The 24227-nt window shown below is 40.3% G+C and overlaps 2 protein-coding genes and 1 long non-coding RNA gene across 9 annotated transcripts in view; 2 read left to right on the top strand and 1 right to left on the bottom strand.

Annotated features, from left to right (window-relative positions):
- The window catches only part of Cnc (NFE2 like bZIP transcription factor cap-n-collar), a 103603-nt gene that overhangs the window by 62948 nt on the left and 16428 nt on the right, over window positions 1-24227 (top strand). For 4 of the 5 annotated variants that reach the window (XM_077403332.1, XM_077403335.1, XM_077403334.1 and 1 more), the window contains exons 6-7: window positions 11397-11631; window positions 12039-12263. In XM_077403332.1, the coding sequence (XP_077259458.1) occupies window positions 11397-11631; window positions 12039-12263 (460 nt within the window). The remainder of the gene's footprint in view (window positions 1-11396; window positions 11632-12038; window positions 12264-24227) is intronic. The other variant, XM_077403333.1, reaches the window with a different exon arrangement.
- LOC143895890 (uncharacterized) lies at window positions 2248-11362 on the top strand. Its single transcript, XR_013256486.1, has 2 exons — window positions 2248-3405; window positions 10893-11362. It is a non-coding gene; the product is annotated as an uncharacterized LOC143895890 (long non-coding RNA).
- Window positions 13429-24227, bottom strand: part of Vas (ATP-dependent RNA helicase vasa) — a 29297-nt gene continuing 18498 nt past the window's right edge. The window contains exons 1-4 of one of the 3 annotated variants that reach the window (XM_077403338.1): window positions 17677-17886; window positions 16139-16210; window positions 14107-16044; window positions 13429-13898 (exon numbers count right to left, since the gene is read on the bottom strand). In XM_077403338.1, the coding sequence (XP_077259464.1) occupies window positions 13818-13898; window positions 14107-16044; window positions 16139-16204 (2085 nt within the window). In that variant the 5' untranslated portion in view covers window positions 16205-16210; window positions 17677-17886 and the 3' untranslated portion in view covers window positions 13429-13817. Of the gene's footprint in view, window positions 13899-14106; window positions 16045-16138; window positions 16211-17098; window positions 17285-17676; window positions 17887-24227 lie in introns of those variants that run through there. The other 2 variants (XM_077403337.1, XM_077403339.1) reach the window with 2 other exon arrangements.

Genomic DNA, 24227 nt, shown 5'->3' with positions numbered 1-24227 from the left:
TTCGACATTCCGTTAATGAGAGGTTCGGAATGGCACATGATGATACCACGCGGAGCAAGCGGTGATATACGAAGTAGGAAACAAACGTCGAGAAGATAAGAACCACGCGCAAAGCCGCACAGTTAAAGCGGCGTTTACGGTCCATAAACGGGACATTCTTTATTTACAACGTTGACCGCGAAAACATCGCTGCGGCTCCATTCCTGCGGCTCCACACCCTTTCAGGGGGCCCCTTACGATTGTACGTCATTAACCGCACTTTAATGTAACGAGGCAATTGAAAATGGATCGCTTTTACAATTCGTACTTTTTACCGAAAAATGTAATTCAAACTGAAAACTTTAATTTTCGCGATTATTATTAATGTATTGTACAATTAAAACGATGTGACGGAAAGAAAAGCAATTTTAAGTGAAAATCCAATTTGGAGAAAGCACATTTAAAGTTTTTTTCCACAAAACACTTGGTGATGGCTATATTTTTAATAGCTAATAAAAAAAATTTTTAAATACATTTTTTGTACATTTACCGTTTTAAATTACGTCTTAAATCTACGTGCTTACTACAATATCTCAATTTGCAAGTTATTTACATGTCAATTACATGTATGCTCGACTTTTATACATTCATTAAAGATATCGAAATATCTTATTTTCTAAAATTTCGATGCGGCTGCACTGTGTATTTGTGTATCGATTTTTACACAAGTTTCATTATCCAGCAACCTAAACGTGGCAATCATAGTGGCAATCATAAACGATCATTACAACTCATTGTTTTAATAGGAGTATCATGCTGTCATTCTGGACAGTTAGAATGTACTGTTTGTGGCAATCGTTGTCGCGGATTCGCGCGACACGTTTTTAACGTTCGCAAAAGGCCAACTTGTTGATTATAATTATTACTTGTTGTGGATTTTTCTTTGCGCTTGTATAACTCGCGATATCACTACGTGATATTTCTGGGAGAATTTGTTTATGATTTATCTCTAGAAATAATTTATTCAACGTAATGTACTGCAATGATAATATAGTACAGATAGATAGATAGATAGTACAACGGTGATTTATTTCTTTAGAAGTTCTTCGTTCAATAACACTGCTAATCGTTTTCGAGAAAAAACTCCGATCTCCATAATCAACGCCATTTATTTTTCTTTATGATTATCTTTATGATATTTCGAATATCGTATCTGTTTTTCGAAAAACTAAAACAGAATTTTTTCAATTTTTTCTGACTTTTCCAAAATTTACTCGTTGCTCCTAAAGATAGTTCCTAAAGAGCTAATTGTAAGAGATCTTTACCATTTTTAGCATTTTACTCATAAGAGATATATCACTCGGCGTTTAAAACTCTTTCCTCATTATTACTTTATAGCATTATAGAATTTTATAGCACGCGCAAAACAAGTTTTAGACTCGAATAGATCGTGCCCATTAGAGAAAGCCATATGTGAGCTTGATGCTTCTTGAGCCGCTTGTTCCGTTCGCGACGTGCATTTCATAAAACGTAAATTAAATTTTATCACAGACAGTAGCTGGCCGATAATGCGAATGGCAATTAAGTTATAGCCGTATGTATACTACGTGATATAATAATCGTTGTCTTATCTTTTCAATAACCCAGAAATGTGAAAGCAGAAAGATATGCAAAGAAGCTGGCAATAAACTGAATTACTTTTGTTGTTGCTTTAAAAATTCTGATGCATCTATGTAGAGAGAATTTTAGCAATTATTTTAATGCACGCGTTCGAATTTAAATATGCGTTTACAATGTATTTCACTATCGTATATCAATACATTTACACGTATCGAATTCTAATGACGCAAAAGAAAATAACTAATAAAACGCTCACTGGACCCCTAAAATCTCATAAAACAATGTAAGATGTAAGATGTAACTATTCAAGACAAAGTCACGCCGTGGATTCGAAAGCATCCCGAAGAACTCCTCTGAGAAAGTTGACGTTTCCCCGGATCTGAATTTCGACGCTGTTGTCGGGGCACATCATACAATGCGTCCCGTCGAGAAATCTCATCGTTGTAGGAGAGGACGATCGTGACAATGACCTAACCGGATAGTCCGTACGCGGCGAGTCCGTCCAGCGAGACGTGACGCAACGCGTACGTGTGCAAGACTTCTTCGCGTGCACGTGGAGAGGAATACGTCTCTGAAAAGCCCCCGCCAATGGGAGAGGTGGCACGGGCCCCTACTACCATGAACCGCGGTGGACGCGATCCGCGATGTTTGTGATCCTGGACGTCGCGCGCTGACACTCGCGGACGACACGCGGTTGGAAGTGAACGCTAATCTCGCGGAAAAGTTAGCTTCAACAATCACCCGGGGAAAAGGCGGTCTCTCGCTCGGGGAACATCCGCTCCGTAGATGAGCGCGATAAACGCGCTTCCGGAAGGTTTCTTTAGTCGAGTTTGCGATTCTGCTGATAGTGCGACGTTCGAACGGTTCTCGCAGACGAAAAGGAAGAAAAAGAAGAAGAAGTTAAGATCTTGAGGTAGACACTAGGATACCACGCCTCTTCGAGGATACCGACGAGTTTCCCGTCCAGACATCACCGGGAAGGCACCTCGTATTGTTAATGAAAAACTGGTTGCAAAATGAGGACGTTGGACTTCCGCGATCGCTTCGTTCCGGCCTTGTACGTTTGACGAGCCGGTGGCTCTACTACTACTACTACTACTACTACTACTACCAAGTTGATAATTTGCATAGAGTTTCGTACGCCTGCGGTCTAATCTCAAGGATCTCGGTGTTACGTGAACAGTAAATTCTACGATGCGTAATACGCTATCGAGACGGAGATTAAACTACGTGAGATATAAGTGTGCGAGTGATAAAGCCACCTAGTACAATGACTATCTCTATGAAACGCATCACGTTCATTCGTACGAGGCTCGAAGCGATTTGAACGAGGCCAAGAAACCCTTCTCACATCACTCCGTAAGACCGCCCACGTTGAATACACAAATCTCTCCTCCGCCGTGCCTTTCAAAATGATATTTCGTTTATCGCAGAATCGCCAATGGACTGAGATATTCGTTCGAATACAGAAATAACATACTGGAGTAACGCGATATAATACACTTACAAAAAATCGTACCTGCAGATTAAAATTAATTGAAATTCGCATGCCGACGTATGGATGTGCAATTCTTGCCGCGGGGTGGAAGTTTCTTGTAAAAAAAAAGTTGTTTCTTTAATAATACTCGATTAATTTGACGAAGACCCCGGTGCGTATTTCGTGCCTAATTCGTATTTCGAGTGAAGAGGGTACACATGAACGACGTGCAGCAAGCCTTCGTCAAACCTCATCCGCAGACGAACGAGCACACGTGCCAAGGAAATACAGAATGTTGGAGTCTGATATTGGACGAAAGTCTTCTTCAGGTAGATTGCACTAATTGCGCAACACTTATTACGATAACGAAATAAAAATTCACAATGCGATAACAGATACGATAACCGCAGTTATTCACACGTGGAAATCAGCGAGGAAACGAGGCAGAGATTGGTCGCAAGGTCTCGTGGACAAGATTCCGCGGATAAAAAAACATATATCGTTAATAACTGAGAGAATACTTAGCGATGGACTGTGTTCACTGCGATTAACTCTAGGAACGTAATCTGTTTTTCTTATGAAAAAAAAAACTGCGTAGCTTTCGTGTTTCTAAACTCTATGTGAAGCACGCGAAGTTACATAAAAAAAAATAAGGAGTAAAATGTTAAATAATTAATAGCTATTTTGCATGAAATTATCCAGTTATACGTGTGATAATTAAAGGGTTAAAATGGCTCGTTTTTCCCGTAACGACCGCGTTTTTAAGGCACTAAGTACGTATTATAAGCTTTATTTGGGGCTTTACTCTGGGATCATGTCAAACAGCAGGTTCAGTCTGACATCTCGCTAAAATTCGCCTCCATAGTGACCGTACGCGCGCGCGTGTGCACACACATACACACGCGTGCGCGCGCGGCCATGCGACCTTGCGTCCCGCACATGTAGAACTGTCATTACACGCAACCGTTGTCGTATTACATACTCCGCGCGCCGCGTCCGCGAGTCTTTCAATACGTAATGAGTACACTAAATTAATATATTCCTACGCCCGGGACCTTTGCCTACGGAGGAGGATGTGTCGTGCGTATTATATGGAATGGCTTACGCAAGAAAACGCGCCGTCGCCGCTCGCGAGCCATATCATTTTTGGAGCTCCTCTCTCACGCGACCGTCGTATTAACACTGACCTCAGTCACCTGTAATTGCTACATGTTAGCGTATACACCGAGATACAAACGACGGACACGTAATGCGACCCATTACAGTTGGGTGGCACACGTTCCGACGTTATCGTCGAATCGTCCTTTTTTTCTTTATTTCCTTCACGGAGGAGAGGAAGGCGCTTCTGCGAGAGCGAGAGCCTCGGGTATGTAATACCGCTTCAACAACTCGCGCGAACTTTATTTGCGCTATTTTTTTCTATCGCAAGCGGTTCATAGTGCATCACACAAGTGTCCAAGAAATTACGGATTGTTTGCGTTTAAAGATGCAGGAAACTGTGATCATAGTAAATTTCATTGGACGTATATTTGTGACGTCACGCAGAATATGTCAGAATTTCACTCTAGCGTAAAGGAGACATTCTTGATATTTCATTAAATCTTGATTCTTGATTATGTTTTCGAAGAACGTTTTAATACGCATAACAGATCAAATTGTGCATCGAAAAAATTATTGAAATCGTATCTATTTGAGTAAAGAATTGGAATAATTTCATTTGTCATATTCTGCAAAATAGTTTTTGCTTTAAAAAATAAGAGATCAAAATTATGAATACTTAAAAATTTGTGCATGTGCTTAAGGATGCTTTAGAAAGATTCTTAACCAGCTCTATCTTGAAGAACGCGTGGTGAAATTTCTTAGGAATTCGGCAGGTACCTATCTTTTCCTTTGAATCTTAAAAGATTCACTAAAAGCGGTCGAAGTTCTCACAACAGTAGGACCTCCCGCAGTTTACCAGTCACCAATTATGTTCAACCATCCCAGAAGGATTATCTCTTATGGTCTACCAGTGGCAACTCTCTTTTAAACTGTAACAAAGACCAATGTCATTCTGTCATTAAGTCGCACAGTTAAAAAATTTCGCCGCATTTTCCGGATAAAAATGACAAATGTTATTTGCCGAACAAAACTGAAAAACAAATCGAAATGTTTTTCAAGCTTTCAAAATATCAAGATCATCAATTTTACGGTCGTAATTTAACTCTCCATTGTTAAATCATTCTGTAAGTTTCATAAAGAGAATTTATTTTTTCTTGTGATTTTACGACCGACAGTGATGAACAAATTATTTGGAATCATATAAAAAGTAATAAATAAATAATTGCTGTTTGTTTTACTTAATCATCGTGTGTCATTTGATATATGAAGCTTAAAATTTCGCCCCTATTAGGATGTCAACGGGAAACATACTTAAATTGCCCGGTACGGTAGAATTAATTATAAAAGAATAATTAGTAATTAAGCAACGATATAAAGTAGGCAGATGTTCGCCTGCGGGTAACGAGAACGCGGAATGTCTTAGAAGTTCCATGTAAATAATGAGAGAATGAATTCGAATATGTCAAGACGCGATAATAATTACCGCTGCAACACGCACCCGCAGGGCCCGACAAACACAGAGAACGTAGGAAGTAACTAACGTGAAATAATTAAAATATCCTTGTGACAAAAAGGTCTTTGAAGCTAGAAGTGGTAGACATTTGTTTTCGTGGGAGAGAGCATGTTATGACTATCTCATTCCGTGGCTTGTTTCTATTGCGCTTGATCTTCATAAATGTTTAATGTAAAAAGAAAAGTCTATTAATTCTTCGGTCACAATTGGAAAAATATATGTATACGAAATATACTACTATTACGCATACGACGCGGTGGTATTAATCAATTAAAAAACCGTATATACATCTTTTAATAGAGCGCAACCATATTAAATTTGTTGGAACAAATTGTCTGATAATATATCATCTGATGAGAGGATAACGAATTGATTGAATATTAAGTTCGTTTTTCCCTCTTTTTTTCTTGATAATTATGATGAAACGGTATATATGTATAGCAAAAGTATTCTTTCTACGAAGATTATGCATATGTATGCATGTAAAAAACCCTATAGCAATTATCTTACGTTCACGAACGTGGATTATTATTTAAAGAATTTATATTCTTTAAATAATCGAAAAAAAAACCGAGCAACGCAATAAGTTGATCGGTCGATCAGTTGATCGCTGGATAATGATGTGGAGCATAAACAGCCAATCAACTATAAGCGAATAAATAATTATTGCCGTTATCGTCGCACTATTGGATAACGCAGTGTCGAGCCGCAGGCTCGGTCTCTCGTAATCGGAGAAGCAGAGAACTACCAGATGACCTTTGGCCGTGATTGACGGGAACTTCGCTGTATATCTTTGCACAAGGATTTGCTAGGCCGTGAGCGCGCCGGTAGCGCGCTATTTGCCGTGGCACTTGAATATTTGCTTAGAACCTCGAGCGCCGGAGGAGGGCCCTCCACGTATCCTTGGACTCCCCGAACAATATTTACGTATAACACCGAGTTACGAATCGAGAGGGAAGAAAGTCGGCGGGACGGAGGGTCGTGGCGAGGAAAGAGGCGAGCGCGGGTGATAAAGGACTAGAGAAAGAAGATCGTGAGAGAGGGCAATCCGCGCGCGGTGGAAACAGAGACGGAGACAAGTGGCAGATTGCGAGCCGGAGAGGCCGTAAGACGAAATTAATAAGAGAAGCGAAATGTGTGCTATGGAAATGAGAAAGGCCGGACATTAGGATGCACTCGTGGCAATAGTCGGAGAGGCTGGCGCAAACCCCGCCGGCCCGCGGTAACCCACGCCGGGCGTGCATTAATCTGATGACTATGAATCCGAATGAATCATAATTAATATCTTCGCCCATTAGCCGTAAGAGCACACCGGCGACCGCGGGTAATGCGCACGTTTTTCTCGCGCATCTTTAATTACTTGCGTTTTGCCGATGACGCATTAAGACGAGATCGCCGTTTCCGGCCGCCCGCCGGTGTGTCTCAACAAAACGGTGCATGTAACATCCGGCATTTATCGAATTCGCCATATAGTTAGCGGTAGAAATCGTCCGCCTGTTCGTATGCAGAAATATTTGTGAAATTTATCTTTCTACTTTTTTTTTAAGATCAGTTTAACTTTTATTGCTTTCGTCAAAGTGTCAAGTTTGATGACGTAAACTTAGTGACGCATCTTTTCATATTTATCTTTTCAAATTAAAATGCATACCTAAACGAGTTTATTGTATTGCTAATAGTTTTATTAGACACTTGTAGAAATAAGGAATAAGTTTAGTACTGAGAGCCTAATTGCAATTGTTTAGTCGATTTATTAAATCAACTCGTCTGTTGCAGAGATACTCCGTTCACGATAATATGAAATTGCGCTACATAAAACGCGCGTTCATAAAATCCCTGATGCACATCAATTTCACGTAATATCAGAAGCCTCGGCGAGAAAGTTAAGTTTTTCGCGCACTTCTGTCGCCCATAAATTCCTACGTACGCGCACCCCGATCAGGCAATTTTCACCAAGAACCAAGAAACGCGACGGGGCGTCACAGTCCGTTCCGTTCGCCAGGATTCCAAGCAGCTGCTGGACTTATGCGCTGTGAAATGCATAATGCGCGTCCGCGTCCGCGGCCGGGGCTATCTAGGATGTGTGAAACGAATTTCTGTCTTCGTATGGTCATTGAGGCCACGCGCGGACGCAACAAAGACAACAGATGTGGCGGGATATCGGCGCCTGCAATGTGTGAACGTCGAACGCGGTGCTCCGATGCAATTTGTGGTTTCGCTAATTATAAAGTCTTACATCGATCGAACCACACGCAACCCTTGAACAAGATACGATCGAGGAATCGAACGGTCTTACCGTTACGGATATGCGCGGATGATCGCGGGGGCTTGGGAAAATTTCTGGCTCATTGAAGAACGAATCGGGAAGGCGGACACAAATATATTTTTTTCCACATACCGCGACGCGCATAAAGGGTGAGGGGCTGAATCCGTATCCATCAATATTTTCATTCACAACCTTCATGACAGAAACGAGTTTTGCCAGCAGTCACGTACGAAAACACACGCGACGTGTTGAGGTGAAAAGTAGGTAACTCGACGTAACTGATCGAGGACTGTGGAGAGACGGTGGGTTAAACGACGGTGGATGGCAGGTGTCAAGCGGTCAGTTGATCACTGTCAAATAGATCGAAATAGTTTCGCTCATGCAGCTCGTGCACGCCGCGACGTTATATAGGTGGAATAAAAACAGAATTTGCAGACGACAATCCTGAAAAGAGAGACCGATCCCGTTTTTATGGCGCTTTAAAGGCAGGAGACAGAATGAGAGAAATGGACGAGCGTCCAACATGATATTTCTATGAAGCAGGTTTAGCGCACACAAAAAGAAAACGATAAACCTGTTAATTCGCACGATCCACGTACTCTGTTTTATTGATAGTTATTGATAATTGGCTAAAACTATCAGTGACTATCACGCTCATTACTATTAATAGAACTCATTTCAAGATTGTTTTCATTTAGAAATCCGATTAAAGTAGCGCGATGAGTGATAATACAAACGCAAATACTGGCGATGAATGCGTTTTCTAACGAACCAGAGTAAAATCAATTTCATATACAAATCTCAGATCTGTTTCTGCACGAACTCTCGCGATCGATTTGATAAGGCATCGGGAATTGCACGATATTAATGAATACCAGAAGAAAAAGAGCATATAGCTGCAGGGGGGAAAAAAGGGATAAAGGAGAAGGAAACAGAGGGAGGGAGGGAGAGGGAGAGATCTCGGAAGAAATCTAGCGAGTCCTCGACAGCGCGTTTCAAACATCTGCCGCCGTAGATATCTTTCCTCGCAGTCTCGCAGATTCATACGTTCCGCGACGACTCTCCCGTGCACGCGAAACGCGAAGCGAGATCGCGCACGCACACACGTGAGATACGCGCACGTACGTGCGCCGTATGTGAGGCCGTACGTCCTGTGTGTGGTATGTACATAAATCATAAGCGCCAGTAGCTGAGGAGGAATGCGTAACGTAACGTTCGTTTACCGCACTCGTATAGATACCAAACCAATTTGAGACTGTAGATTCGTCAGGATGAGCAACGCTATGTCGGGCAGCCCTAACGGCTGTCCGATAAATCACGCTTCGTGCATCTAATCGCGAGATTAGCAGCCGGGACGGTTTTCGTACGCAACATCGCGGGATCCGCGTCCTTATAACTTCCTCCATTCTTCTATAGTTTACCGGACAAGTTGAGCGACCTGCTACCTTTGCATTGTGGATAAAGGATTGAATAAAATTACCGATTAAAAAAGTCCGCGCAATCGCCTCTTTACGTACTCAAAATTAATCCACCGTGTGTTCGAGGACTCCGGGTCCTCGTGCAACACGCGCGGAAGGTGTCCGTTAATGGTTCCCGTCACGGATTAATCCGGCGCGAGCTATAACGAATCTCGAGTATTCCCGACGACGATTGAAAACTCGAAGTCGCGTTCCGGCGCGGCGGAAAGCTGTCGCACTTCGCCGCGTCGCGGACAGGTAATCGCCGCCGTCTCCACGGCAGAAGAGAGAGAGAGAGAGAGTAAGAGAAAGAGGAGAGGCTTAAACGCGGCGCACGCTTTTTTCCTATAACTCAATCACGGCCGTTACGTCGAACCAGGATGAGCCGTAAAGTCCGGCCATTAGAAACGTGCACAGCGCGTCGTGCCGCGCTTGCACGACAAATCGCCGGTGGAACAAAAGTCCCCCGTCCTACATTTCGCCGCTGCGCTGCCGCGCGGCCTACACACAGCCGGCAGATGCGCTGACAAGCGAGAATCGCCTTAAAGGCGTCGCGCTCGACAGATTGCACCGGCGACTGATTGATGCGCCCGCGAACAACAATCCAAGCAGGCCCGGCGCGCACAGCCAGCCGCGCGCGGCAGCGCTTCCCTATTCATCTTCTTCTTGCGGCCCAAGCGCATTAGCGACAATACCTATGTGCATTAAGGCGCCGGTGTGGGTACGTACGCGGTGTGTGCCCCAACAGAGCACTACCGCGCTTACGCTTACGCGCGATGCAGGATGCAGCAGCCTCGCGTCACCCCTTCCTCTCGCAACTCGCCGAGAGACAGGAAGAAATTTCGTGAAAGTACACGAGCGAACGACTGTCCTCTCACAATTAGCGGACAAATCGTGATTCTCTTCGCGCGCATGTCGCCAGGCGGAGAAAGAGAGAGATTTTTACTCTTGAAACCGTATGAAAATTCGCAGATGTTTTTCCTCGAAAGCGTAAAACGCGCGCGTTTCTCACGCGAAGAATCGAAGATAATTCCGTGTGTTTCCTGTTATTACGCCACGCTCCTTACGGACGTACAAAAAATATGCTAACAAGATGCTTATTATTTTATACCTATAATTAACGATGTTTAAAATGTGCTGATTGGTACATCTCGGGCGCCTATGATATACGACTTTACGTATGTTATCGAAGAATATCGACGGTACGCAGATGAAAAATACTGTAACTACGTTTTCTGAGCAGATGCATTTATCGTATTTCCAAACGAATTAAACCTCATCCGCGGCACACATAACTTATACTTACTTGGTAGCTATAATTGTAAACGTGCTGCGTTTTTCAATCCATAAATTTCGCCCGTCATAATTTCCGCATTTGATTGACACGCGATCACGATTGACGCATGCTCTTACAAGGGGAAAAGGATACTTTTGACGCGTAGTGCCGCTGTTATTAATATCCTTTACCGATCTTACGTGCAGCCAACACCTACGCGATCAGCGGGGTACCTGTCTCCTTGGAATCCAGGTGTCTACCCGGTTGACATTTGACAGGCACGACGGCTACAGGATTTCTCTCGCGTGACATTCGATCGATGGATGTTCGATTCTATGATAATAGGATGTACCACAGATAAGATAATTGCTGCGATGGTCGACGACCGCGTGGAATTTCGTGGATTTGGTTTCAAATGTAAACGAAAATTGTCATTCAACGAAATCGGGACATTAGTCAGTCATACATATTTATGAGTTGCTTCAAAATTATTAAGTTCTAAATAATTCGTTAAAAATAACGATGTTTCATCTCGATTAGTTATTTTATATTTGCAATGTATAAATGAGCGCGAAATATATATTCCGAGAGATTTTACATGATGAAATATTTAATGATTAATTACTTATCGTGAGATGCATTAAAATAATTAATTTTTCTTATGGAGAGAGATTGTGATTTTAGAAAAACCGAATTTTTATTCGTTTCAGGGTCGCATGCCGTTTGTGCGAGCGATGAGCATGGAACAGCGGTGGCAGGATCTCGCATCTCTTTTATCCCTCCCGGGAGGACCGGATCACTTCGCACATCCAGCGCATCCTGGATATCCAGGACACGGTATAAGTCACAGTCATTACGAGGCGCAACGTAATGTATTGCTCCATAATCCTACCTTAGCGCCTCCGGTCGGGGATCTCAATTCAACAGGACCCTACCACAATGTGGGTGAGTGTTGCCTAAAGCTGCTACGGGAAGCTCTTTGTGTTCTTACTTTTTATATTAACACATATTATTATTTCTTTCTCTCTGATGCAACGAAATTTCGCAATGTGAATTATACTGTTGAGATAAATGAAGGTAACACGCGATGTGTGCATCAGAGGTCTACGAAATCTCCAATCTTTAGCCAAAATATTTTCTGTACTCTCGCGGCAAGCCTAATACGTAAGTTGTATAATCTCCAGAGCATAAATTCACAGTGGCTTGTCTCTCATTCACGCACTCATTCACCCTCGTGCAAACTCTAGCCGACGTCATCAATTTTTGCACGAAAACGATGAGGGAATGCAGTAACTATAAAAATATCATCTAAGAAAATTTCATTGTCTGAACTAAGCTGCTCACTGTTACAGGTGGGTCGTCGAATTTGGGTTCAGCTGTGGCAACATCAATGAATTTGACAAACAGTAGCGAGCCAATGGGTGCAGAGAGCGGCGCGAGTTACAAGTCTGAACCTAACGATATGATGTATTATCACGCACCGGCGACAGATTCCATGAACCAAACCACTGACGGATTTCTTTCGTCCCTACTCAATGACGAAGATTTGCACTTAATGGACATGGCCATGAGCGACGGTAAGTATTACCCACTGCTTATGTCATTGTTATTACATCAGTGTACATTTTTCTCCTAATATAAAAATTCTACCGCTTTATTAATGTACGAAATTTAAAGAATATTTAAAGAATACGTAGACATTAAAAAAAGTAAGTAATACAAAGATGCCCAGTGTTAAGAATTCTCAAAAAATCTTTTGGCAATATACTTTAATAATTTTTATTTACAATAAACTGTAGAAAATATATAAAATCGAAAAATCAAGCATTTTTAAAATAAAAGGCTTCTTAAACATCTTTTATGCATGTCGGAAGTGTTTTTTTTATTGGTTGGATATGGAATATAATTTGCTGAATCTGTGTAAAAGAAATTAATAAATTATAGGCTAAATCCAGGATGAAAAAGTTTCTAGTTCTTGTCTAACGTGGACTTTCATTGAAATTATTTACTTTACTTCTTCCTTCTTATATACATTAAATTATGCTAATTAATAATGATAAAATAGATTTGTATAATGTACTAACTCATGTTAATATGTTGAAACCTGTTAAAGCAATTTATTATTGGAATTTAATTAGAAAAGTATCACAACTAAAAATGTTATAAAAGTATGAAACTTTATTATATGTTATATATTTTATTATAACATGTAAAAATGTAACATATCAAGGAACGAAATATAATCGCAGTATTTCGTGAAATAAACTATAATCACAAAATATGACTCATTCAACTTTTCGATGATCGTGTGGGACATAAAATATATATATATATGCGTTTTTTTAAATAAAAAATGCATTTTTATAGATAATTAATCTTTATATAGACAAAATACCCCAAAATTTCTTTTAAAGATTTTTTAGATTAACGTAAGAGATTAACGTAAAAGTGACGTGTATGTGAAGATAATGGAAAAAATAATGTATTACTGATCACAAATTACATATATTATATAAGGGATAGTATGTGAAGACAACGGAAAAAAATCGTTAATTACTCATTACATTTTGCATATTTTATATGAGGAATATTTTATATTTATATCCTACATGATCATCCGTCTTGAAATTCGATGCTACTATCAAAGAATTTCTTTAATAATCAATGTCACATCATGTTAAGATGGATATACCTTAATTAAAGAAAAAAAAAAGAAACTTACAATTATATTAAATCACTATCCAAAATTAATGTTTTTTAATACGCTATGCTATACACAAAAAATATAAGTAATGTAAGTATATGTATGTGTATGTAATCTAAAAACCTTTTTGTAATTTAAAACTTAACTACTGGAACTAACTTCAGATATTATCAACTCTATGCCTGAGAATTCGAGGTAGTAATGTAAAGCCATATACACCACATTCTTTTTTACCGTATGTAACTTCAGTAATAAAAGTATATCACATAGTAAACAATTAAAGAGAAAAGGAAACAAAAATCGATTGTCAACACTGTCCATACACTTCTGTCTTACATGTATATCTGTAGAACCTATCATATTTTTTTAAAATTAAAGAAAATAAAGCAGTATTTTATATATCGTATAGAATACGAAGCATCTAAATCTACCATACTTCTTCTGGTTCAGCTGGTACGGGAGGTGCATGGCCAACATCGTCATATGTATCACCGTATGCATCCTTGTCCTGCACAGAAGAATTATTCACATTTATCTACAACCATTTATACTATTATTCGGTTATTTATGCTTATTAAAAACTCCGATTTGACACAAAAAATTATCTGCGATTCATAATACAAATTTTTACTTTTCAACAGTAATGAATTGTTTAACGGCGTTTTCCTTAATTATGTTAATATTCGATAAAAAATTTAGATCATAGTGTTACTTACGCCTCTGATATCTTGCCCGCCGAATCTTCTGCCCTTTCCTGGCATGTAAGTTCTGCCTCCGCCACCGCCACCGCCACCGCCACCGGATTCTAACCAGTCAGGTACCGACTGACCAGCCTGTTTCAAAATTTTGACCAGATCATCGGTAAGAGGCATATCGGTACTTGAATCAAAAAATGAAGTGGCCTTGCCGCGATTTCCAACTCGACCAGTTCGTCCGATTCTATGAACATATTCGTCGATCGTCTTTGGCATATCGAAGTTAATTACATGCGAGACATTTTTAATATCCAAGCCTCGCGCAGCAACCGCCGTAGCCACTAAGATCTTCATTTTTCCTCGTTTGAACTCACTTAGAGCTTCTTCTCGTTCTCTTTGTAATCTATCGCCATGTATACTAGTTGTGGGAAAATTGCTTTCCGACAAGAAAGCGGCGATGAAGTCCGTGTGTCTTTTCTGTTCAACGAATACCAAGGTACCTTCGATACTTCCCAGTTGATCTTGCTTATCTATCAGTTCTTTCAGCAATTTTCGCTTTTCGGACTGACCAGATGATTGGTAGAAGTTCTGTTGCACGTCAGCACAGGCACCACCCACAATTCCAACTGCGAGGAATAAATAATTCCGTAAAAATCTACTCGCGAGTTCTTGTATCTCATTCGGGAAAGTGGCAGAGAACATGAGCGTCTGTCTTTCTTCTGACGCTACCATTGTTTCGTGATCTATAATCTTTTCGATATCAGGTAGGAAACCCATATCCAGCATCCTGTCAGCTTCATCCAGCACAAGAAAACGTAAGGAAGAGAGTCTAATCTTGCCTCGTCCCATAAAATCTATCAGTCTACCTGGAGTTGCGACCAGAATATGACAACCGTTGAGCACCTTATTCGATTGATGCATAACGGATGTTCCCCCGTATGCAAGCTCGGCACGCAGGATAGAGCCCAAAGAAAATTTCTTCACTTGTTGATGAATTTGCATAGTCAGTTCGCGCGTGGGCGATACAATTATTACATGTGGCTCGCAGGATGTGGTCGTTTTAATTAGCTCTCTTGGGCTTTCTAACAAAGTATGTATGATAGGAACCACGAAGGCCGCAGTTTTGCCCGAACCTGTTTGCGCGCAAGCCATCAAGTCGCGGCCGCTCATTACAATTGGAATGGCATACTTTTGAACAGGGGTAGGCTTCGTATAACCTGACTTCTTGATGTTTTCCAACAGGATAGTTCTGAGGCCGGAACTCTCGAAGGATTGTATCGGACGTGGTGCATTCTCACCGGTCACTTTTACTTCGATGGCATCGTATTTATCGAAATTTATTCCCATTGACACATCGTTTCCAAACAAGGATTTTTCATCATCAGGTTGTTCCGGCGGAATATAAATCTCTCTCTTCTTTGGCTCATCTTCGTTGCCTTCTCTAGACTCACCATCGTTTCTTCTGCGTCCCCTATCTTCAGAATCATTGTAGCCACCATCATTATCATCATCCCTCTTTCTACCGTAACCGCCGCTTCTTCCACCTCTATTATCATCTCTGTCTCTCCTAGGTCGGTCTCCACGATCCCTTCTATCGTTCTGATAACCTCCGTTATAGCCATTATCTTCAGTTTCGTCGCCATTATCATCCCTGTTTCGCCTACTATTGTTCCTATCCCTATTGCCTTGGAACTTTCGATCGTTATCACCTCTGTTATTTCCATAACGCGGTCTATCATTGCCTTGTCTGTTTCCTTTAAATCTATTATCGCCATTAAATCTATTATTTTCATGATCTTCGTTGTGGGTATTATTATCGTAGCTGCCCTCGTAGTCGTCTGTTCGTTTGCTGTTATAGGAGCTATTGTAACCTCCCACACTGCCATTTGTATCGTTGTTGTTGTTGTATGGGATTGTGCCACGTCCTTTACCGCGGCAAGGCGCGCGTCCTTCATCAAACTATAAAAATATAATGTCAATATTAATGACTATTTTATCTCGTTATTATTTATTTTTTATATATAATTCCACATTGTGTAAAAAATTTTCTTACGGAAGGCGTATTTACTGGCGCCTGAGTAAAGTCCACATCATCAACTCCCCACTGTTCTTCAGCCATTTTTACCTATAGCAATACATAACACATTACACATATATATTGCATGTAAATTATACTTAATACATAGTAAAAAATTTATATATTTATAACGTATAATTTTATATATATATATATATATATAACAGAAAACTTTTGAGTTTAATAATACGTGTATAATTAATAAATATATTGGATTGCTTCTCTCTCTCTCAAAAATAAAATGAGATATGGATTATTATTCAATACAAATCACATTACGACAAACGTCTAAGATTACAGGATGACAAAAGTAATTTAATCTAATAATAAACATATAAATTGAATATAATAATGATTAATAGATTTGTGAATAAATTAAAATGGTAATTCTAACATGCCGAGATAAATTATCAAGAAATAACTTTATTTTTTACAGAGTGATGTTCATAATCCGAGTTCACATTTAAGATTTTATTAAAATTCTATCCAACCAATATATATATATATATATGTGAACTCGGATTATGAACATCACTATATATATATATATATATATATATATATATATATATATATTCAATGTATATCTCTAAGCGAAAACTAATGCTTTCTGCACGCATTAGTTTTCGCTTAGAGATATACATTGAAGGAACGAAGATAGAACAGGAAGGAGATAAAGATTGAGAAGTTAATTTGCAGATAAGCATGAGATCAAGAGTCACAGCAGTTTCTACTTTATCTCGTTAAGTTTCAAATATCATGTATTAATAATGTCAACAATGACATACACAATACAAAGGTACAATTGTAACCGAATCCTATCAAAATCACAAGTCATCGTTTTGTATTCCCATGACTTTATATTGATTTTTAATATTCCAATATAGAACGAAGAATTTATTATGGCTTCGTCTCCACGAAAATCAGCTTTCTTACGTGACCCCTACTTTCTTGTCTTCGCCAGTACGTATTGGAATGTTTACAACGGGATAATTGACGACAAAAAAAAACCGGTTCGTCCATCGGACGTCCTTGAAAATAATTGTACGACACACGGCTTGTTACTCTAGGCCTGTTCGTTTTAGCTGAACTTCTCGCACAGGTCATATTTCCTTTTTTTCTCTCCAACGTGAAAAGAAAAAGAGGAAAGATGACCTGGGCAAGAATTCAGCTAAAACGAACGGGCCTACCGACTGGAACTTTCGCGAATAGAAAAAAAAAAAGCGCGGGTAACGATCTTTCCGAGCGACACGGTTGGCTCGCGATCGTATAAAGCAACGTGCTTCGTATCGGGTCGCCTTCTACCTCGCACAGGAAATCACCTTCGATAAGCGGGGAAACAACGCGTATCACCGTCGGCGAATGTGATATTCCGCGCCTAGCGCGTATAATTACGCCATATCACGTGGTGGACGGTCGATAATAAAACCAGTGCTGCCGGGCTGACTGGAGAAATGGCCGCGCGACAGAAAAACGCGCCGCCTGGCTCACTCTCACCCGGCTCACGCACGTACCTCGTGTGTCTTCGATGGGCACGTAGTCGGAACGTTCCCTCGTGTTCTTTCCCTTCGTTTTCCGTGTCCCGGGAAACGAGACGGGGTAGTTAGCAACCGGCGTCGGAAACGTCGAGATAACGCAATCGCACGATTCGCACGACGAATAGAGCCGAACCAGCCGAACCGTCCGTGACGATGACGTCGAAGCAAACTGCGCGATTCGCGTCCCTGTTCCCTCTTGTCCCTGTCGTCCCTGATCGGCTCCCTGCCGCCGTCGTGCGGCGCCTTTTTCCGACCAATCGGCGACGGCGCGAACTGGTGCGCGCATGCGCGTTGCGCGTCGCGCCTCCGGCTCTCGTCGGCTGGATTCGGGGAACGCACTATTATCGCTATTTGATAATTCTATCTTTGTTTTACACCTGATGAGCGATAAAGACAGAATGATGCAATAGCGCTAATAGCGCCCGCGCTCCTCGAATGCAGCCATCGTCTCGTCTCGAGTCTCATCGGGTCGTCGGGTGCCGGGCGCGGGGCGCGGGGCGCGGCGCGGGTGCTGCCGGCAGTCGGCAGTGCCGGCGCTGACCTTTCCGTTATTCCGTTCTTTTGTTTAATACCGGCATTTCGACATTGTCCCCGAGGAAGGGACGAAATTTACGATCGAAAAGAAAAGCAAGATGTTGAGCCAAACAATCTGAGTAAAGACGGCACGGTTCGAGTTTTTGCTACATAAGTCTTGAGTCATAAGTTCGTAAATTTTCCAGGACCAGACCTACGACCTACGTGCATATGTAGGATTTGTCAGCAGAATCTCTGTAAAAGGATCCTTTACATTCTTTACAAAAATTATGGCGATCTTCAAGCAGTTTAAAGCCAAATTATCGGACATTCGGAACACAATCGTTAACGTTCATGCAAGATTAATTTATAAATATTGTCTTCAATCTCTCTTATAATAAATTTGTTATCTGTGTACAGATTATAGACGATACTATTTCTCTATATATACAATATGGATTATATCTCTGTTTCTAAGGCACGTAAAACAAAAATAGATACGCTTTTTTGTTATATAATCGAAAACTCGATTATTGATTAAATTATTGCAAAATCGATCAATCCGTTATTGAGATGAAATAATCTAAGGTATTCTCAAATAGATAGTTCGTCTTCACGACTGTGTCTCTTGATAGATACAGAAGTTTATTTTTTAATGAAAACGCTTAAGATGCTATTCAATAATGATTTATATTACAATTTATGTCAATAATCAATATTAATATAATGGAATCCGCTGATGCATCCAGCATCAGACGATACATAAATTTATGATGTAGAGGTAAACGAATGTGTTCGTGTTTCAATGAAACGTATTCGAGTTGGTTTCCAAATTCCATGAGATTGAGATTTCTATTCATTGAAATCTTATACTCTTTTCTAAACGAGGAATTAGACGAGAGAATCATTAAATCGAAACCTAGCTCAGTCTTTTATTTAACATTCTTATAATTGAGCTCTGTTGATAACTAATTTTATTCGCTTACATGAGAAGAAAATAACATTTGATATTTGTTCTTTCAATATATATACAAATCAAATAATTAAATAAAACTGCAAGAATTTCATTGTTATACACTTCATTATTTTCGAACTAATTGTATGAAATGCTATTGATTTGTAGCAGCGACGTTATAAAGCTCATATTTAAGGCTATAAATGTACTTTTTTGTTAAACGCGTCGCAGTTACTTCGAAATAAAATCAAGTGTATTTTTTTATCGTTCGGTTATTTTGAACACAACTATATAGAGACATGTAACAAAGCAAATTAAGATTATAAATTAACAGACTGATTTGTTTAGATTTTACTTACAAGTGTTCAAATATATAACAATGTCAAAAACTTGTATTTTATGTCTTCGAATTCGATATCGCCTTAAAAGTTTTTTTTGTAATAATTTCGGGTCAAATTCATGTCGGCTCTTAAAAATATATCACCCTAACTTCGAAAGTGAAATATAGCGAAAGGTAATATAGCGTCTGGTTTATGTCAACACAGTCGGTATTATAAAAGACGCAAACGATATCGTATAGCATTATACAATTGAGAGAAAAAAAAGTGACACGAAGCAGAACACGTTTTCTTCACTCAAGAGATTGTATATTTACGCGATATAGTCGAGAGATAATATTACTTTTAAGTCTTCATATGCTTCAGGTGTTTACATAATGCATTCGCGGAAGCACGATTTTCTGAATTTCTCAGTATAGAAAGAGATGGGAAAGAAAAAACTAATATAAAGAACTTAAAGAAAAAAATCATGAAAATCTGATCTTTCTAAAAATTATTTTCAACAGTATTCCGGTAACATTATTATTATTATTATTTATAATTATTTTTTTTCCTTTAATTTTACAAATATGTACATTTATACAAAACATTAATTTGTTGCATGATATCTATACGCTATTTTAAGACTCCACTAATCTGGACATATCTGTATTGTAATTCGTATTATTTTAACGTACAAATAAAGACAGTCCGAATATTTTTTTGTCATGATCGTTTTAACTCTGCGCTGTAAAAGAATACTTAAAAGGTTTCCTATCGCACACGCGCAACTGACACTAATCTATAAACGCCGAGTCACTCCGTATCGCGTCGAGTTTCGTGTTATTCTCAAAGCACCTTTGTTCATGACACGAATATAAACGCGATAAAGATCAAACCGGCAATATGGAAAACTGTCCGTATTACGTATTTAAAATGTGCTTTTAAATTTCACGTAAATATATAATATAGATCTCTCTCTCTCTCTCTCTCTCTCTCTCTCTCTCTCTCTCTCTCTCTCTCTCTCTCTCTCTCTCTCTCTCTCTTTCTCTCTAGAATCTATTTGTTATCCATAATATGTGCTAAATTTAATATTGATACCCATGAAAGCCATTGTTTAAATAGCTTATAATTGTTGTAACTTTTTCAATCTTTAGTTAAATCTTTTTTTTTGTTGTATTGCTTTCTTAATATATTTTATATAATAAATTTCTCGATTTAACTCGCATCTTTTACGAGAAGAAACATTGACACATATCTGAATTAATATCTGAAAACTTTGTTACTCGTTAGAAGATATATAAACATTACACATGTATCGAGAATATGTAATAAATACATAATAGACATTTTCATATTGAATTCACTGGCGTATGTAAAATTTAATGTTGCATATATGTTGAAAATGATGCAATTACCGCGCGCGCGACACCGATTTCTCACATTTCCATACAATGGCAGTCAAACTCGTCAAACTTGTAAGAGGCGCCTCATCATTTTTCCTTCCTGTGGCAATGCCCTCGTGTCAGTGAAATCCATGAACCGTTCTTTAAACGAGTGCCTTGCTTGTTATTACAACAACGGCCCTCTGTGTCCGATAATTATCTCATACTTATTCGTTTCAATCGTCTTACATCTCCTGACCTTCCTACTCTAGATCAGTTTTACAGACTTATTTATCGTCAATAGATCGTCAATATCGACAATGTATTAGCAATCATCATTTGAAGCCTCCTCGGCGACAATCGTATCGAAAGCTCTGCGTCCTTCGACGCGGATAACGAAATGAAAAAAAGTGGATAATCGCGGCGGACGCGGTCCGAGCCGCATCATCATCACAGAGTACGAACGAGCCGCAATCGTTATTCCCGCCGTTATCAGACTTACGTCGTCGCATTCGCCACGAGGATGCATATACGTAAGCGTGTGTGCGCGGGTGATACGCACAGCCGTCCAACGCACGCGTTGAGATACCCGAGTGTAGGTGTCTCGGGGCGCGAGTAAAGGAAAGAGAGGAAGAGGAGAAACGTATCGTCGCCGTGCGGAACGATATAGGGGCCCAGTTTCCAGTAACGTGCCGTCGCCGTCGCCCGAAGTTTCGCGACACGCGCGGCGCGACGCGGTGTCCGATTGCGATTATTATCGTCCTCGTCGTCGTCGCGACACATCCTCGACGATAGGAAGCGTTTCAAATGGTAGAGCGGTGACGACACGTGACTCGCGCGTCCCTACATTGCACATCGGTGTATTCGACAAGCCGCGGGGATAAGGAATATTACTAATTACCTTTGCTTCTAATTTATTCGTCTTAATTTGCGATTCAATTGCCACGCGATCGCTCATCAACATATCGTTTCGTATTGCATATGAAAAAAAGAACGCGTGATAGACTTATAAGCGTCGTCTACAATGGCAGCAGGAGTATGCAGTAAGACGTAAGCAGTAAGCTATTGACCAACCGCACAGTCGATTATTCTTGAATTGTAAAAATCCCATTAATCGATAACTTACCGCTTACGTCTTACCGTATACTCCTGCTGCCATTGTAGACGACGCTTTAAGCTTTGTCCGATGGTGACTAAACGCGACGGATTCGAGCGTCTCTATCTTGCAGCTCCGCTCGCCAAACGCTCTCGAAGACACGCCACATCCTGCTTTTTCCCGCACGCGTTGCGAAAACCGCGATCGCGGGTCAAGCGAACGGATACGTCCGCGGGAATTGTGGAATTTCCAATCAACGGTGCACAGCCCACGCAATTCGTTTTAGACCGCCGGCGAAGGGCACGGACAGGCACGCCGAATATATTGGATACTCGATCCGCTCGGAATTCGGAATTCGGAACCAGAACGAGCGTGTTCGTTCGCGTTTTGTTCGGAAAAAAATGCGCGACGGATCGTGACGGATAACGGCGAAATACGACGGATGACAGAAGTGGTGTGTGTTGCCCGCGCAAAGTATGTTTTCCATTTTGACACGATTTATATCGCTATTTTAAACGCCTTCATCGTTCCGTGCGTCTCCCGGATCGTGTGCGGTATGAACCACGTGACCGCTTCGACTGTGAACGCAATAAATTTTACGACCTTCGAGTTGCATGTTTTTCTTGGAATATTTGCGCGAATGAACAATAAGAACGTATCGAAAATAAGATTGACATTGTCTTTTACATAACAAAATTGCGATACGATTCCGAATTGTGATTCCAGAAACGCAATTCATCCTTCTGTACAACTGCTTCCTTTTTGTTGAAAAGACTATTTGCATTTTAACACCGAGTAGATTAATTTGTCTCACTGCGGCTGCGTTCCGATATTCACTGTCGATATACTGAAAATCTACATTGCGTACGTTACGTAAACTATAGATTTTCAATACTTGCAGTGAACCTCAATCGGAACGCAGCCTACGTTTCGAGTTTCGAGCTTTGACAAAAAATTCGGAATCTTTGGAACACCTTATATACTATGACTAATCGCAATCACCGGATCGGGGATAACACGGGCCGCATTTGCGCACCTCTCCGCTCGAACGAACGAGCACCGGGATCTTTTCGGCACGGTGACAAAAACCTGCGGAGTGTGTAATTTTACGTGTCATTTGCGGACAGTTAGCATTCGGTGAGGCCGCGCCTTCGGAAAATAATGCAACCATTCGCTGTATTGCCCTCGTAGGCGTGAACGGCTCGTGAACGTATACGATTAAAATTTAAACGGATTAACGTTATGCGAGAAAAACAAAGTTCGTGATACGAAGAAAAACGTGTGCCGCTGTTTGTAAATATTCATGGCGCATGAATCGGCAACTTTGGGGAGCAATATCGCGACCGACCGGCGTTAAATACACGCGTCTCCCATATGCGCGCTACACGACCACGTGTAGCGTATGGTGATAAGATTTTCAAATTGCAAAAGAGAACGCTAATATAGTTATTTGAGTCACCTCGCGTCGTATAAAAGCAAAATCGTTACAATAAATGAAGGAATTTAAGTATTTTTTTACAAGTTTGGAGTATTTAAGAATTTTTATGAATCGAGAGATAAACAAAAAGTAGAATTATTTTACTTAATGATTTAGTAAATCGTTCTTTTTTATGGAATCTGTTAACGAAGATTCAAATTTGTAGTCGAGATTAGATATGCAAGCAAGATGCTTGTTGTCTAAAAGCGAAATATCTGATCACCATATGTGTGCATTGTTAATATATTCGGGGATGCTATAATGATGAAAAACAATAGAAGATATCTGTGAATCCTTGAGAGCGATTTTTTTATCGCACGTTCAATTTCAAATGTGTGATTCTATTACTCCACTAATTCGAAGAATGGGTCTGGATATCTCCACGGCACTGTCGGCGCTCAATCGTATCAATGGTAAGACTGTTTATTATCGAGGCCTTGTTTGGCTTATCGGCGGATTATAAACAGGCCCGCCTTATAAACAATTTTGAGGCATGCAGTGCGATGACTCGTGTACTCATTGACAGATGAAAAATTTATTATGCGACTCGACTTTGGAGAGACGGTTAAACCAAATTTAAGACGTGAGCAAAATGTAGCGACAAAGCATGTTAATTTTATACAATATTTTCACGAGTGTCATATGACAACCCGCATTTTTTAGCTATCCTGTATACTAACTGTGAAACTAAGAAATATGGTCCAAGGCCAGTCGGAGAATGAAAAGTAAAAGATAAATAGCACACTGTCGACTGCCGTTTCTCAAATATTGGCTGCAGTCGCGT

The sequence above is a fragment of the Temnothorax americanus genome, unplaced genomic scaffold (genome assembly GCF_048541705.1).
Source record: "Temnothorax americanus isolate GAGA-0224 unplaced genomic scaffold, ASM4854170v1 Scaffold17, whole genome shotgun sequence".
NCBI lineage: Eukaryota > Metazoa > Arthropoda > Insecta > Hymenoptera > Formicidae > Temnothorax > Temnothorax americanus.
This window is presented reverse-complemented; position numbering and strand designations above follow the sequence as displayed.